This window comes from Brienomyrus brachyistius, chromosome 7 (assembly GCF_023856365.1).
Source record: "Brienomyrus brachyistius isolate T26 chromosome 7, BBRACH_0.4, whole genome shotgun sequence".
Classification (NCBI taxonomy): Eukaryota; Metazoa; Chordata; class Actinopteri; order Osteoglossiformes; family Mormyridae; genus Brienomyrus; species Brienomyrus brachyistius.
Window position 1 is genome coordinate 7,883,253 of NC_064539.1, and position 18,506 is coordinate 7,901,758.

Sequence of the window (18,506 nt, forward strand, 5' to 3'; positions counted from 1 at the left end):
GTGATTAATATAATGATAAAAAAACAATAATTTATGTTCCAGTAAGCACCACCATACATGGGAGGGGGGGGGGTATCTGTGATGTCTGATGACAACTGGAAAACACAAAGGGTCATCGCATTCAAGCATAACTGATTAGAAGCATTGAGTCAGGGGGCTCGCTGTGATCTGATTCAGCTACAGCAGGAAGCCTGAAAGAATTGAAGCCCCCCGTATCAGTTATATTAACGACCCCACACCCCAGCATCCTTACCTGCAAGTCTCTCCATGACTATTGGTGGGTGTGAGGCCACAGGTGGGCCTCGACGCAACCTGTCATGGGCTACGTCTGCCGAAACACACGCAAAGAAATGAACCAGCAGCGGGATTAATGACGAGGTCTGGATTCCACGCCGCATGGAGGGACAGAAGATTGACGGAGCTGTGATAAAATGTCAGAAGAAATACACCGAGGCAGAGGGGCACGGGGACTGAAAATGTACAACAGAAGAGGTGACAAAATGCTTTCAGGTGTTCAAACCAATTACTGTTTTTAAAACTGGACATGTTTGGGTTGGGGGGAGGGGGGCTAGACCGACTCAATGGATCACTGCAAAGGTCCACTGAGTCCTCATGCTGCTAAAGGCACAGCTGGTCTGTTCGTAGGATCTTTTTTTGTGGGGCAGGGAAGGGTCATCACCTCATTTTGCAAATAAGCAAATTGTGGGAAGGAAAGAACAGATCTTTTTGATTTCATTGACCTGGATTTGCAGAACCTCATCACATAACCGGTTTAACTTAGTCGCTTAGTAGAGGTGTATTAGAAACACTTTGCCCAAAGATTTTCAGGGGAGGCCTGGGGATAAAATAAAATAATAATAAAAAAAAACTGCAGACTCAAATATGTGACCCTTTCTGGTCACACTCCTGCTGGTTCTGGCTGCCTAAGCATCGCTGCCCAGCGTCTGTGCTGTCAGGATGGTGGCACGCCTCCATACAGCTCCCAGGCAGCGGGTGAAGCGTGCTGCTCGTCTGAATGAAAAGGGAGGGGATTATGGGCCGGGAGAAAGGGGAGGAGATGGAACGATCAAAGAAAACATTTATGGCGATTACACTGTGATTGTGACAGCACAGCTCCCCTTTGGTCCCGCAGTGGATTCTGCTGTACAGGCATTAAAATTTCAGGTGGGGCCCCTCCCCCATCACACACCAGCTGGAGATCGCATGCTAAGGATAAATACACAGCATCTGTCACGGCACGCATCCTTATCTCGCCATCCGGCTTCTCCACCCACCCTGGGGTCACTTCCATTCCAGCTCTGGCATGGCATGGCATGGCACGGCACAGTTCGGCATGGCACGGCCGGGCCGGGCTTGGCCTCTCACAGCACGGCTTGCAAGAGCAGAGAACATGCACATGGATTCACAGGTCCTATTTTAATGCCGTCCCTGCCAAATCCCTCTCTAATCCCGTACAACCGTATTGTTCACATGTACAATGCTTTTTGTCTTAGCATACCAACACAGCCACAGGAAGCTCAACAGGATGGAGGAGAGAAAAACAGCAAAAAAAGAAAAAGATTAGTGCAGGAGGCAGAAATAATAAACTAGCGAAAGCAGTCATCCATGAACAATAGGGTCTAGTCTAATATCCCAGACCGCTCACTTAAACCCCTTTGATAGGCTCCATAGGCACGGACAACTGAGGAAAATGTGTTTGTTGTTCCACTTTGCAGTACCTGCAGACCTCGCTTGACATTTTAATTACTTTGCTGACGCTCCCCGGATCCAGAGGCGCGTAGGGCAAGCCCTTGCTCCAAACAGACAATCTGACTTGATAAAATGCCTCGGTCTGACCCTCCCAGTGCTCATTAAGCTTTCCTCAACCTCGTACAGCATCACATAGAGAAGGCGGGGGCCACAGAGTCCACCACTGTCACACATGGGACTCCCCCCCCCCCCACCAACCTCAAGGCCAAGATAACCGTGCTGCCCATCCTGGAGACAGAGTTACCGAGGGGAGTCAGGTTGGCCCCCGTAATCTCAATTAAACTGTCCCTTTAATGTGGCCAGCTGATGAGGACCAGGGGAAACTGAACACTAAGCAAAAAAAAGATAGGGGGGTGGGGGGGTGCAGGAGTGCATTTTAAAATGCTAGCAAGAAGAGCTTTTCAGATGGATGAGGCATGAGAAATGAAGGCAGAGGGGATTTAAAAAATAAATATAAAAATTGGGCGGGGTGCATGCGGAACCCCCTACCCCCCCCAACCCGCCCTGCATCTTTGATGGCTTGAAAGAGAATCAGAAATCAAATGCATTCTTCTCCCTCATCCATCCCTCAGCAACTGTTCGCAGACGTCTCCCGCTCACTCCCTCCGCAGAGCCTTCACACAGCCTGGCCATGTACGCTGCCTGCCGTACAGAAATGCTTCATCAATAATTTAGCTTCTAAATGAGCCGGGGCGACTGGACCAGAGAAGCGGCCCACTGTCGGCCTGTATTCTATGGCCTTCAAGCAGGTGGTGGCGTGTATATGGGGAAAACAATCCCTGTAATTGAATCTCCTTTTCAAAAGTGTAAAATACATTGTATTAATTTCTTTTCTTTTAACAACCTTGCAGTTGCTTTTATTTAAAGAGACCTTAATTGTCCCACTTAGATCCTGCACTCCTGTAGCCAAAATAAAGACTGACTACCATAGGGTACAACAGTAGAACCCATACCAGACCTTGGGCTGCTATTTGCTGGCTTCTGATACTGGATCAAAATGATTCACATGAATTCCGAAAATCCGCCAACTTGTACAGTCATATATGGTACCTGACAGGTGGCATCAAGTGAACAGTGTTTAACGATGTTTTGGTGCTACAAAACTGACATTTACTTTCCTCGCAAAAAAGATTTATAATATATAAAAGCCTCTGACCAAAGCAGTGAGCCTCTTAAAACGTCCAGAGATGAAAAAGTTCCTGCAGTGAACCTACTTCCCATCCAAATAATGTCTTGGTGTACTAAGAACCAGCACGCCGCACTGTGGCACCCCATGGGTAAAGCTTCCATGTTGTGGAATGAAACTTTGTGCCTCCCAGTACAGGCCCAAGTTTGGGTCACAGGATGACAGATACACAGGCTAGGTGTGATTTTCCTGGCAGAAAGGTGCCCCACGGGGCACTAACGGGCTGAAGGTAGCAATTTCCAACATCGGGAAGAAGAAAATAAAAACCTCCTTGTTTTTATTATGGTGAAGGTCAGGCCGGTTAAACAGGAGGTGTCTTCTTCTTTAGATTAAATGTCACCCGAATGCCACTGCAGCACACTGGGATCCGTCCCCAAATCCCTCAGCGCCCAGCCTCTTCCCGCCCACCGGCTCCAATGACCGAGGATTCCCCCACGACCGGCCCACTGGATTTAGGCAGCTGCTCTTCTGAAACCTGCATTTGTGATGGTCTGGGCTTTACTTAAGAACGTCAGCTTATTATACATACAGACATACACACACCTACACAGTGCATAATGTGCAGGCAGTAATCCATTCAGCACAGGCCTCACGATCATATTGAAATTCAGGCCCTGATTTCATATAATGTACTTTATATATATATATTTCAGAAGGGAAACCAAGAGCAGGAAATTTTTCTATTTAGTAAGATGCTACTATGACAGCCATGACTAAACAGCCAAAAAAAGGGAAGGTTTATTACTTCAAGTGAACCGGAATGGTGGCTCCAACGCTTTATGTTACACTGGTACTCCTACATAACAGCTTCCAGTCCCGTGCCCTAATTGCTCAGACGTAATGCGAGATGTGGGTTCAGCCCAACTGAGCTTTTCGTTTATTCAGAGGGGTCTGTCGTTCTCCATCAGTGCACTGCACTGACTCCATCATCCACAAGCACGTTAGCTTGATCTTGCCGCGATGGCACCCATCGGCTCGGGATGCCCGCTGGATGTGGATTAATGACTGGCACAGAATCTTGCTAACACATGAACTTTGAGAGACATGCAGTGTTGCAAACTGATGCCATTTTTTGCTTGGCTCCGGGTCAGACTAAGGGGGTGGGAGTGGAGCACAGAGCCAGAGTGGGGGTGTAACAGTGGGAGAAGTGGGACAGTGAACTCCATGTTCTGCACATTATACAATGGCACTCAGCCTTGATTAAATCTTGTAATTTTTAAGGTGCAGAGAATTTGAGCTGCAACAAGAGGAAGTGATGATACAGGCCCTAGAAAAATGTATTTAGTTACTATTGTCTTTAGTATTTTGTGCCAAGGAATCACTGGTTACTTCTCCAAGAGGTCAACAGTCCATCCAGAAACCAAGTTTAACGTTAACGTGTGACATACTTGCACACAAGCACTTCATCTCGAATTTGCTAGTCACATAATAATAATACAATAACAATGTAATTCTTAACCCTTACAAAGGTCCCACACTCATTTGTTCTTACCCGCCAGAGTAACTGAACATGAATGACAAGTCCCGGTTAAATAATTGGCAGTTTCTGAACATTTTGGTTTCCCAGTAAATTACACCAGCACTAGAGAGATAACAGTTAATAAGACCAAGACTGTCTGCCAGCTACGTTATACCGAACTCGGATGTGCTGCTGGAGACATACCAAACATTCTAAGTCATCTAAGACATCAACATCTGAGTGTGTGTATGACTAGAGCAAGGCTGAAACAGCCACTGGCGTTCAAGACACTTCTGCAGAAAATTCAGACCAGGCTACATTAAAAACTACAGATATACAGCCATAGAGAACATGGGATTTAACCGAATTTATTTCATTATGATTGTTATGCTGCAATCTTTTTAATTTTCCGATTTTTAATTATTTAGCACATTTTTACAATATGCAGATAAGCATCTCATTTGCCTTTTGTTTGGTTTACAACAGTTCGTAATTGTGTTTGCAATTTTAATAAACCATTTAAAAAAAAATTTCCCCTTTTGTTCCAAAATTGCATTGAACCATGAACCCAAATTCAAGGCTTGAACTGTAAATTTTGGGTACCGTTACACCCCTATAGTCTACCATGACTTCACAGACAGGAACTACAAGACATGTCAGTGCAAGACCACATCAAGTCAGCAGGTTCCAGTTTTGCTCCCTAGAAGGCAACAAACACCTGTACCCAGTAGGAGAGGCTGAGCTGACCAATGATAAGGGTTCACAGCTGTTATGACCAATTGGAGGCTAATTACACAAAAATATAATTACAGCTTATCCTTAATCAAGCGTGACACACTCCGTGGCACATGAACAGTTCAAGCCCACTGGAAATGAGTCATTAATGATGACGAGTGTCCATTTCGCCATGCTGCTCATCACACGTCAGACATACAAATCAGTGGGGGCACCATCATAATGGGTGGGTGGGGTTTGAGCAGAGCAAAGCAAATACTGCTGCAATGATCCCACCTTTAACAAGCTGAGAAAAGCCAAAGTGCATGTCGAGTCATTCTGCCCTACACTCGTCAACAAGGTGGATTATACAAGCAACAATGATTTATAACATACATTTTGATCCATGCTACACTGAGTATCCTTTGAAAAAGCATCGCTATGGGACTTCTTCCCAAAACCTCAGACCTGCTGGTCCTTATGTCCATCTCCATCCATGCCAAAAGGTGTCCTAATGTCTGTCAGCCTCAGTGTCTTATAGAAACTGGTATGGAGAGCTCAGCAAACCAGGCTACCCCTCTCACCTCCCAGTAAGGGGGATGGCAACATTAGCTGGACGGAGAGGAAAGAATAGGCAGGGAATGCTGAGATGTACCAGACTGCAAAGTCTCCATAGTATTAAATAGAAGGCTTTAGAGCTAAGTCTCCTGGATCAGGCTGCACTCAGATCAATGTATGTATTTAATACCTCACAAAGGTAATCACACATCTTGGTGTAGAAAGTCCAGGTAACAGAACGAGAGGCTCCAGCGCAACATAGGCACCAAGCTCACCTTCACGGCCTCGGCGTGGGTGACCCTGCTGAACACCTTGTCGTTAACTTTCAGTATCTGATCGCCGACCAGCAGTCCCTCCTTCTCGGCCAGCGATCCCGGCTCCACCAGAGACACGTAGATACCCACGCCGTGCTCCGAGCCACCGCGGATGCTGAAGCCCAAGCCCTCGTTGCTCTTGTTGCGCTTCAGACTGACCTGGCGCACCTCGCCGGGGGGATCCCGTGGAGGCGCTGGAGCTGTCCCCTCGCTGCCGGTGCTGAAACTATCCGGGGAGCCGCTCGGCGCGCTATGCGCCGACGGCCGGGACTGAGTCGCTATAGCCGGCGCGCCGTTGGCGGCCAGGACATCCCCGCAGGTGTCGGGGGCGCCAGCGCCGCTGAGCACCTCCGATCTCAGATAGAGCCCTTCCGAGGTGTACTGGTCAAAGAGAAGCTGGTCCGAGCGCGGGATGACCAGGCGCAGCATGGGCAGCAGCTGGCGCTTGCTGGGTGCGTTCAGGATGACTTTGAGGGTCTGCACCAGGTCGAAGACGTTGCGCTTGGAGTGGTACACGTTCAGGCAGTGGATGAACTGCTCCCTCTCGAAGTCGCTCAGCAGCAGGTTGAGCGCGTTGTGCAGCTTGCGCACGTTGGCCGACAGCGAGCGACCGCCGGAGCCCATGGAGCTGAGCGATGTGCGCTCCACGTCCGAGCTCATCCTCGGAGCCCTGCCGAGAAAACGGGGCCGCGACGGAACAAGGGGGGCAGTGCTCGCATCGGCGGCCGGCGCCGCTTCACATCTCGGCGCCGCATGGCCAGCGCTGCGAGTAGCTCGCTCGGAAAATAGCCATGGGGGTAGGTTTAGCCACTGGCCGTCCGGAAGCGAGCCGAATAATCCTTATCTCGGCGAAAATAATCGCTCAAGTCTGGCTGGGAAAAAAACACAGAAATGAAAAGAAAAATAACGACCGGCGCGGGACAGGAATAAGTTTTTCAAAGTTTTTGTTCTAAAACGGCATGTAAGATTTGACGAAAACGTAAAAATACGACTCCAAAAGTTGGAGAAAGCGAAGGAAACGCAAACTAACCAAGTCGAGCCGAGGAAGGACTGTAAAGAAGCCGGACGTGCAAATGGGCAGCAGCTCCCGCACTTCGGCGGAAAAGCGCCGCTTCGTGCCCCGCTCTCTGTCCCTCCGCTGCGTCCCGCTAGTACTGAAAGGTTAAAAAATAAACGAAAGAAATAACTTGCCCAAAAAGTAAGTTCGCAAAAGAGTTGAAGCGTTTTTTTTCCCTGCGGTCGTCTCACCCTACGGACTTTAATACTGGGCGACTGTGAGAGTTGCGCTCTTTCCAGTCCGCCTTTTGGCTGTCGCGGCTGGATGGACGTCGCTAAGGAGAGCACTGTCAGAAGTGCACTCGTCTTCTCCCTCCCCCTTCAAAAATATTAAGCCAAGAAATTACCCGCCAGAGTAACTCAACACGAGTGACAAGTGCCGGTTAAATAAGTGAAAAGTAGACTGGCGTTCGGGGTGGGCTTCCCTTCCGCGGAACTCGCCCGAATTTCGTCCAAGATCTGAAACGCTCCTTCCTCGCGCGGCTCCCATCGACAGACAGCCGCTACCGCAGCTTCTCGCTCCAGACCTTCTGCTCACAGGAAATGACGAAGCAGCTGGTTGCCTGGCAACCGAAAACACTATCGTGGGCTCTAGCTGATTAATTAGCCGTGCGGTGGTCGTGGGTGTAATTTTTTAGTTTTAGGTTTTATTTATTTTCAATGTTACTATTATTTTGATAAACTATCGAAATATTTTTACATCCTCAAACAAAACTCGTGAATTAAACTTGTAGATTATTTTTCACGCTGCCTTCCATGATCAGCGCTTATTTCATTGGTTAAATTTAAATGCAGTGATAATTAAACAAGTGATTTCTACTTGTGTCGTGGATGATTTCTTATATATCCTAAGAAAAGCAACAATACTTCAGTAAATACATTAAGGTCATTCAACCCAAATCAGTACATAGTCTTTTTAAAATTGGGAAAATTATATAAAAACAATAATTAAAACAGAGTCAAGCAGTTTAAATAGTTTCCTGCAAATTCTATAGTTCAAAACAGTTGCATAAAGATACACATTAAAACCTTTCTTCCTCTACCAACCGTATGGCATCGATAATTACCGACTGACATTTACCATCCACTTTCCTTTAGAAAGACATCAATTTAGCTCTCAGTCTGGATACAGGTGCCTGTAATTTTCCTAAAATAGGCAATCAAACCACTTGCCTTGAGAGGCAAGAATATGGCAGGTCAAACATGAATATGCAAAGCTATTTTATAAAAAGCAAATCTATTTAAGCAGTTACACTGGTAACCTGTGGAAGATTCAAACAGATCCACTCTATCTTCAGATGTATGTTTCATGCTGTATATTGATTGTAAAGTTGGAACATGGGGTATTTCACATAATATTACTGTATATACTGAGTGATAGTTTATCTTTTGTATCCAATAAGCAGAGGAGCTTTAATAGCCCTACTTTAGTCCAATCTCAGTATTTCACTCCCCAGATGAGACCTTGAGAAGAATTGATTCCAGGTTATCATTTTTCTAAATTAGCACAACACTGACTGAGCTGGATCAATCGTGTCATTCTTAAATAGAGGCCAACACTAGCTGGCCGACAGCTAGTGAAATACACTACACAACACAGCCCACTCATTGCGGGCATCTAGTCTGAAATTGCTGATTTCATGCTCCTACCCATGACACCCTCACTGTGGAAACACATGGTGACACACAGTGACACCCTAAGCACTGACCAGCATTAATATGTATGGAAATTATGGTTTTTCCCACCTCAGTGGGATAAAACACAAATCCTAGGAATATAAATTGAAGGACAAACATTTCCTGTACTGGAAAGGGTGTCAATCTGGTAAATACAGAATGAAACAGCAGAACCCCAGCTAGTGTTTAGTTTTAACTTGGAAAAAATATTCTTGGAAGAAAAATATGAATGACTGCTGAGTTATTAATGTAAAGAAAGCTAGATAGTCACAGAAGGACAAACAACGTTGTGAGCCAAAAGTAATAAACTCAGATAAAGTAAAAATAAACAGTATGCTAACCAAACATGCAATTAACTTCTTTCCTTGCCTGAAGCACCACATCTACTAACAGCTTTGACTGTCGGCTGGATTTTCAATTTAAACTGCAGCAGATTTTTCGGAATGCAGTCACAGGCTGGAGACAAAACCCAAATCCGTCACAATGCCTACTTCAACACGTCAACATAAACCAATGGGAATAAACAGGTTTTGGGAGCACGGCAAAATTTCACGGAATATACACACATAAACACGATGTCACACAGGAAACATACACATATATGTATGCGAATGTATGATTGTGTTCTGTGATGCCTGTGTCCTGTGCTTCCTGGAACAGCAACACATACGCATATGAATCAAGATACTGTGCATAATCTGAATATATTAGCCAGTTATATAAATATGTAAAAGTGTGTAACTGAAAACCTGATTGAAATGTCTGCTAAGTGTACAGGTAGTAATAAACAGAACAGGTAGAGACTAAAAGTTTCAGATGGTCTACGTCAGTGTTTCCCAATCTAGTCTTTGGGGACTCCCAGACAGTCCATATTTTTGCTCCCTCCCAGGTACCAGAGCAAAAATGTGGACTGTATGGGGGGGGTCAGCAAAGACTGGGTTGGGAAACATTGGTCTAAGTGTGATAGATGTGGCTGTGACTATGCAAAGTGAATCACAGCTGCAAGCCTTCCTCTAGCCAGGTGTTAACTGTAGCCTTGAGGGAGAAAACAGTAGCTGGTGGTGCAGCCTCTCACACATGTGCCCTGCAGGAGTGACCATGAGCTCGACGCTCGACTATAGCTGATAGAGCATGTTGGTGCGAAATGACAACAGTAGCTATTATACCTGAAAACAGTGAACAGCACGTGACTCTAAAAACTGCTGATTCTGTTCATGCCATTGACTTGGCCCCTCTTACTCATTTTTTTTTATAATGTGAATTATTATACCCAATAAACTTTAATATATTATTTAATGACCCCATTTAAGAATAAAACATGGATGCTGCAATATTACTGCTAAGTGTATATTATTTTGATATAATAATGATTTGACTATTATGGATATTTCAGATTTTAGCGTATTCCGATAATATTATTATGTGCAGGTTTCTGATACTGAATAAATCAGCCAGCATCCGCGCAGCTTCATGGCATAATCAAGACGTATATGTTCCAGATGGCAAGCGGAACGGAACAACAAGCATGGCGGTTCTGTATCGGCCAGCGGGAGAGATTGCGGCGTGACGTCAGGAAATTGTGGGATTAATTCCCCTGTCCCGCCCCCTGTCACTCCCCCAGATTGAATTGGGGGGCTGTCATGCTGGCTCCAGGTTTATTGCTAACAAATCAGCTCTGCATCTCTGGGGATGGATATTGGGGCACAGAAATAGCCCCCCCCCCCCCCCCCCCCCCACCCCCGCCGCCACCGCCTCGTCCATTCTGTAACGTACCACCTGTGTTTCTGTTCTGCCCCCCTATGCTGCATATTGGTTTGGCGTGGACCTTTCACAGATAGGGACTGCCGGCTAATGCTGAAATGGCCAGAGAACGGCAACATTAACGATGATGCAGATGGCTTACTCGGTGCTGCCGCTTTGGCTGCATCTGCTGTTCGGTGTTTGTGGGAAGTATAGAGCGCCCCCTTGAGGACAAGGCCGGGAGGCTGCTAGCTCAGCCCTGGCTGCTTCACACGCCACTCACGTAGCACCGTGCTCCCCCCTTCGTCAAAGCAGGCCAGATCAAGCCCACAACCCTGTGATACCATGTGACTCTCATGCTGCCCCACATGATGACAGGACCCCCCCCTCCACCCTGGAATCTATATGGCCCCTGGCCAAACCAGCTTGCTTGCACAAACCCACGTGAGACTGTCAGCTAGGAATCAACGACATGTCACGAATATAATACTCAGAGACTCCCTCGACATATAGTCTATGTCTTTGACGAACCAATACGCTCGCAGGGTTTAACTGGGTTTGACGCCACTTGTCAGCCCACCCTCAGGTGATTTTGCAGTTTCAAGTCTCCTACCCGCATGTCTAGGCACTTACGTGCCCAAATACAAGGATCCCCCCTCTACCATGACAAGCAGTTTTTCAGCCTTCCCGCATTCCAATAATGAGGAGGTCCGGATTCTTCCATTCTCCTCAAGGGGGCCACCTATCGGGCTTTCATCGCTTTCTAAGAAATTCACAGCTCGGCCAGCTGTCATTCTAGTAGGAAGAACAAAACTGTTCACTCCCAAATGCCCTCCGTTTGATCACCTAGCACCAGGTATCACTCCATTGGCACAACTGCATCAAAACAGGGAGAATGGGAGGCATCCTTATTTTGCAGTGAGTCAGCAGGCCACAGCAAAGAAAAACACTACAAAAGATCGGAAAGAAAGAGGACGTCCTCCCATTCTCTGCCATCTTCTCATACTCAACTGGCGCCATTAAATGCTGAACATTTTGATTTGCAACCTATAGTGCACATTTTTCTGTTACAAAAAAAAAGATTAAATCTTTAATCATTAAATTATTAAAACACTAATATTCACAATTAGATTCTGCACCGCATGCAAAATGCATCAAATTCACAGACGCTGCAGCACGACGTGCCTTCCATAATCTGTGGCGGAATCAATTTGGGTAAATTGTTAACTTCCCCCATGCGTGGTGCATCCCTCACGGTCGACTTGCAGAAACAAACAAAAAAAAAACCATTACTGAGAACTCGTCTGACAAAACGCATCCAATTTTCAAGGTGAATGGCTGCCCAGGGATCAGACCGCGTGCATGAGTTCATATTTCATGCCACGCCAACGCGGCATACAGGTGCAGCTCGCAACCTGCCATCAGGGGCTTGCAGTTAGTATTAGGCAGCAGCTCAGGCTGACAGATAAGAGGCCTGAGCTTCTGTAGGATGGCCTCCTCTGCAAATAAAGAGCAGTGCCGTGGGCCCCTAGTAGAGGGAAGAGCTGAAGGGGCTTTTCGGGGCTGTGCTCATAAGCACTGATTTTAGCAAAAGTCGATTACATGGAATAATTGTTGTGACAGGAGAATTAGAATTCTAGACTATTATAGAATGACATGCCTCGTATTGGCGATGCAAAAATAACAGCCTCTCTCTTGGTTTTGCATATTTTCCAATTCTGGACATGCTGTAGCACTACACAAAGAGGCGCACAGCGTCCAGTGGTTCCGGTTAATTTCCGTGCACACAAAGGTGGCCTACTGGAGCCATTCACGCGCTTTGTACCTGTCGCACGGTTTAGCAATCGGGGAAAATGCGAAACCTGGAGAATTGTGTAGATCCAATGACTGGCTTTGAAGTGACATATAACATGTTCTGGTGATACAGCCCCAGGAAGCTGGAGAAGGCCCAGACAAGGCAAGGCTCCCGTACAGATTCTGCCAAAATTGACAAGGAGTTTAATCTCTAGGGAACACATCCAAATTACAGAACAATTTTCAGATAACATGCATGGAACTTTAACAACATTTTATAGCAACGATGTAACTGACATGCTTCTCTTGGGCAGGCATGTAAAAGCAGATTACATAAGCAGAGTTGCTCCTCCATCACCATCATGGTAGTGACACTTAAATAGTAAATAAATCACCTTCCTAGAAAGAGGCAGTAAATTATATGGAGAGAAAAACAATGGACAAACATTTTTGCAAGCAGTAAATTAAGGGAATAAAGACACTGAATATCTATAATGCAACAGCAAATTTACATATTGGAACATGATTGGCTGCTAACATCATGCACATTATCTAGTTTGCACAGATGGCACTGCAAAATCATTTTACATAAAGAGAGTAGGATCCTCTCTGTGCTTTTGACTGCTGTTATTAATATGTATAAATATGCATGGACCTGTGCATGCATGTCCTCTGTTTTCTGCATGGAAGTGTAAATAAGCTGTGACTATATCCACCCCCCACCATTTTCTATGTGTGTGTGTGTGTGTATGTATGTGTGTGTGTGTGTATATATATATATATATATATATATATATATATATATATATATATATATATATATATATATATATATTTAAATGGGAAGATTGGAGAAATAGTGGAATATGTGGCAGAAAGTCCCCCAAATACAAAAGAGGGTTAAATCCAAAGTTGATTTTTATATTTATAAAGCAGGAGAATGTGATAGGAGTTAAAAAGTGACTCATGCTTGCCTTATCCAACGCATTAAACTGTTGTTTTTTTTTTTTTTGTACATGACTTAACAGGATGCTTGCAAAGTGTCAAGGATCAGTCAGCCTCGGGGGAGACTGTGAAATTATCCCTTTCGAAACACTCACATGTTGTCGCCGTTTACAGAACAATGCCGGGCGCCTTCCCACTTGATTACAACCGCATGCTAAATCATCTGGAAAGTCCATCTCAAACGAGGCCACACAATTTGTCAAAGCCAGGCTCCCAATGAGCAGTGTGACGGGGGTCACCTTGCCAAGCGGTGGTCCGGAGAAATAAGCCGCTGGATTCCGTGTTGACGTGCTTGGGCTAAAAGTACGCCACCCCCAGGGTTTTCACGTTTGCGGTTTTAGTGAACATCTGCAGTCTCAGCGATATGGAGGTTCCTATCGTCGTGGCAACTTACGGCAATGCTTTTGGGCGCGTTTCAGAGGTAAGTGCGCTCAGACATTCTAATAAATCCCCGCTAATCTCCACTGGATGCAGAGGGGGAGGGCGCAGGTGAGTAACGGCAAAGTCAGCAGATTGGTGGGTTAATGAAAAGACGGTGATGAAGTTCTCAGGGTGGGGCACAGCGATCATCCCACCCCACTTTGCTCCAGCACAGCGCAAGCTACCGACGACGGCGATCGCCTGACATTTCTGTGCTTCATAACTGCAGGGCTGCCTGTGCTGCTCCCGCGCGGCAGCTCCAGAGCCTCCAAGCGCAGCAGCGGAAGTGGCTATTTTTTCGCCAGTTTGAGCTCACAGGGCGTCACGCTGTTCCACGGGCGGGAAATGAATACATTTTCATAATAGGTTCCCGCTCACACTCATCACCTGACATTTCAAATACAGCAAATGTTTCGGTTCCAGAATGTGCCACCGATATTTTGCACCAAAGACGTGGATAAACTCAAAATGACAGTATAGGCTTAGACGTCATTTGTGGAGGTCAGTGCCCCCTGAATCCTGTCCCCAGATACAGGCTGCTTAAAGCTGGACATGATTATGATGGATTCATAATTCAGCTTTTGTGGAAAAGGTCATGGTGAAGGACTCCAGTTGGGAAGAAGCCCTTTCCCCATTCTGACACTGTGTCCACCATTTCTATTTATTCTTATGGGCAGTTGTGGTTTATTGGGAAGCATGCTTGCAATTGAAAGATTGCCGGTTTGAATCCCCGACCTGCAAGACACCACTGAAGTACCCTGAGCAAGGTAGCACCCCCAAGCACTGCTCCCCAGGTGTTGAATTAGCTGCCCCCTACTATATATCACATATGGGTTAAATGCAGAGGACAAATTTCGTTGTTGTGTGCTGTGGTGTGTCAACAATGATCACTAAATTCTAATAATGATACTACACAGTTAACAGTACAATAATCAGTGATACTATTGTTACAGTACAACAGTCATCATACTATATATAGTGATTTTTCAGTACAGTTGGGTGCATCTGGTTAGCAGAACCCAGACCAGACAAATTTTTTTTCAGGATCAACAGTTGTATTTGCTTATAGATTGCTGGAATGTTCATGCTAATCCATCAAGATCAGCCAGTGAAGATTCCAGTTACCCAGCTTATCGGCAATGCTGTCATAAGTACACAGTTTAACAGTTTGGGCAACTCAGAGCATGATAAACTGTATGATATAAACAAGTTGCCACTAGAAAGATGATAATGTCAGCGCATTTCGAACACAAATAACGTACCATAGCTAACAAAACATCCTTCAGAATAAGCTGAACATACAGAGGCATTCTGGGTAAACAAGTCACATCAGTCCGCGTATGATGTGACTGGGAAAAATATTATTTTTATGCAATACAAGACAGTACACATGGAATATAGAGAACCCTTCTGTAGTCTAGACACAGCAGCTCTACTGGGGGTCTCAAATGGAAGCAAACATCAAACAGTTTCTGGGAGACAAGAGTGATGAAAATTTTCAGCAAGATGACTTTGATTTCCTTCACTTTACTTCATCATGGAAGCATCACAGGGATAAAATGCACCAAAAGACTATCAATTAGCTTCTCCTGTCATTTTCCCCCAACCTCTTCTGTTTCATTTTTCACTTTGGATGCCAAAGCCGTTTGTGCTATGCTGTTACTTCATAAAAGCAATGTAAGGAACAAGGGAATGCTTGGGTCCAGTTTGTGCAACAGACGAATATCTTACTTTGTGTAAGGAAACGACCATATGTGTAACTGGAGAGAGATTTGCCATGAATGATTCAGGAAAACCAGTAAAGGTAAGAGACGATGGATATTAATTGTGAGTTCAGTGTGGGATTAACAAAAATTTAATCCAAACCATTTGTCCTATGGTGAATTCTGCTTAATACACAAAGAGAATACAAATATTTACAGTTCCTGGGACATGCTGCTTTTCCCTGGGTCCTGGTCACTGTTTCCTGCTCTAGAATACTGCCCTCAAAAGGCCACTGTAACTGGACTTAAGTCTTAGCAAATATGTTACTAAATGGCAAGAAAAGATAAATGATGGCAGTTCTTACACCACTGCGCAGAGCACCACCACTGGCATGGCATAATGAAGTGGAACTTTAACTGAACTCACTGGCAAATGTGCAGACAGTCCTCAAACACTTAGGCTGTAGGAGAGCCAGTAATAGTCTGTGTTAGTGCAGTATACAACAGTGCTGCACTGGACACAAAAATATACACCAAACAGAAACCCTTTACTGATGATCAGGTACTGGCCTAATAGACAAGCATGAAGCCTCATGCAGGTGCTGCAAGGGATTTAAACCCACAACCTACGCATGGCTGGCATAACACACTACTTATTGAGCTACAGGAGCTTACGCCATTCAATGCCCAAATGCAAAAAATGTAATAAGGAGGATAGTAACTGCTTGTTACCGGAGATAACTGCCATGTACAGGAACCTCGGGCTGAGATTATCCATAAATAGGCTGACAGAGAGCAGTTTTGACATACAAATATCACATTGGATCCATTTGGTTCTTGTAGGAAGACGACACTCCTGTGAACAATATTCTTTCTCAACTAATGCAAAAAAAAACCCACAATGCTAACAAAAAATAAAATAACCTGAGGAATCACTCGATTCATTTCTATTTTTAGATAACCTATACTTATCCAGGTAGGCTGCGTGGAAGGAAACAATCGTCTTTCAAGGGCAAACTAGCTGAGATGCTGGGAAGACAAAACAGGAAGTGAAGCCAAAGCAGGCAACCGGGGATGTAGATAACAAAAATAAACAAACTGAATCAGAGAAGAGTCTGAACCTCCGTGTAAAATCAAACACAAGCCAGCAAGGAGGGTGGATTGTCTGGAGACTTTTGATGTATGTTCCTCAGGTGTTGCTGTGACAAGAAAAGTAAGACATCACAGATCAGTGTGGTCTTTGGAGATGTCCAGTCAAAGAGCCATTGAAGACCTGTGATTAGACCGTCGACAAAGAAAAGAGTGGAAAGTTACTTCATGAGAGCTAATGTTGGAGACGGCCTTTTAAATTTTGAAAGAATGGCCAGATGACAGCTGGGGAGACCTGGCAGAAGGGAAGGTCACTGGTGGGCATTGTAAGGAAGCAAAACATACAGCTGAGAGACATTACCTGTGCTCCATCAGTCTCATCACCCCTCAGGAAAAGAGCAGATGATTCATGTCTTTGGCGAATCTGAAGGAGAAGCTCATTTGAAAGTCTTACATTTCATTTTGTGCCGAGGACACGTTGAAAGCCAGCTGGATAGAACAGGAGCAATTCTGACGGCCGCAGTGACGGCACCGGCCAAATGGAGTGTGGTGACATCATCGCCCAGACCAAGCACAGCCGGCTCCTCTCCCACGCAGCCAGAAACCTATCGAATACGTTGTAAGGGAACTTAGATTTACACACAAAGCTGGAGAGATGAGTCTATTCCCCATGACCCTGACTGGGATAAATGCTGCAACATGGATGGATGGAAGTGCTGACAATAAATCAAGTATAGACAGAAAAATGAAGACAGCTCTTAGCCTTGGAAAAGGTTTATCGTGACATGTATTCTGGGGAATGCAATGAAATGCGTGCTACAGTTGCAGGGTATGCAACTGGGGAATGGGTCACACTGCAGTGCAATACTGAACAAGACAGTGCAGGACAGACAGCAGAGCAATACAAGTAAAGACAAGAGTGCAAGATGAGTAACGACGAAGTGATACTGTAAATACGTGCAAAAATGGCAAATGGACCACAGTATAGAAGAGTATACAAGCAGGAGATGCAGATATGAAGTGCAAGAGGAATTTTATCAATAGTAACATAATGCAGTGGGATGAGAGACGTTGGTCACTGGCTCGCCTGACGGCTGATTCTTGCTGAGGACGCAGCTGGTGTTTGCAGACCATGAGAGGGAGGCTGTGATCTGGATGCCCAGAAACCTGAAGCTGCTCAGTGCCTCGAACAGAGATCCAAAGGGGAACACTGGAGAGTGGGGATGACCAATGCACTTCGATCCGCATCCAATCCATGCGATATTTATATCTGCCAATTCTGGGTCCCAATCTGATCTTTTGAGAAATATTTAAATATACATACACATACATTAGACCAATAACTACTGTGCATCTGAAGAGCAAATGCTGATAATGAAAGCGACGGCAGCTACATCTCTTAAGCAAACTCCTAGGTGGTCAGAAACTTCGCTGTATTGTTCTGGTGTAGCCATGTTTGAAATGATGCGTCAGGAGGGCAGGAAACACAGACGTTCCGGACGCTCCATAAACCTGTGACAGCCCATGCTTTCTACCACGGGAATTGGCTGGTCATCCAAAGAAATGAATTCAATTATTTTCTCAGTTATTTTTCCCACCTTATCACAGTCTCGACCAAATTTCTCTTGTCTTGGCGCATTTTCCAGTGACCGCCGTGTCAGGCCATTCTTCGTCTGGGTAGAAGCCTTGCATTCTTGCAGTATTCTTCTTTATGAGGTATCTGCAAATACCTAATTAGATTTCTTTTACATTAAGTGACACTCTGCTGCTGCTTCCTATCGAAAAGTTGGCATCGCCAAACTTGTAGGTATCAACTGGACTACTTTCAATTTACAGTTTGAAAACATCCACATGACTGAAGTCTCCATGGTTTGCAGTTTCAAGCCACGTGTCCTGGGATGCGATGGAATTTCTGCAACTAATGTAAATTGGGCGGATGCAGGAAATTGTGGTAAATTGTGTAGATCGTGGTAAATTGTGGTGAATTGCATGGCAGCCAATACCAATCAATAAAAAAAAAATGCCTGGATTGGCCCCGATTC

General features: G+C 45.3%; 1 protein-coding gene across 4 annotated transcripts in view; it reads right to left on the bottom strand.

The window, feature by feature from the left end:
- whrna (whirlin a) overlaps window positions 1–7,861 on the bottom strand; it is a 55,242-nt gene extending 47,381 nt beyond the window's left edge. For 3 of the 4 annotated variants that reach the window (XM_049020993.1, XM_049020991.1, XM_049020989.1), the window contains exon 1: window positions 5,942–7,861. In XM_049020993.1, coding sequence (XP_048876950.1) covers window positions 5,942–6,640 — 699 coding nt within the window. In that variant the 5' untranslated portion in view covers window positions 6,641–7,861. The remainder of the gene's footprint in view (window positions 1–5,941) is intronic. The other variant, XM_049020990.1, reaches the window with a different exon arrangement.
- Between the last annotated feature and the right edge of the window lie 10,645 nt (window positions 7,862–18,506).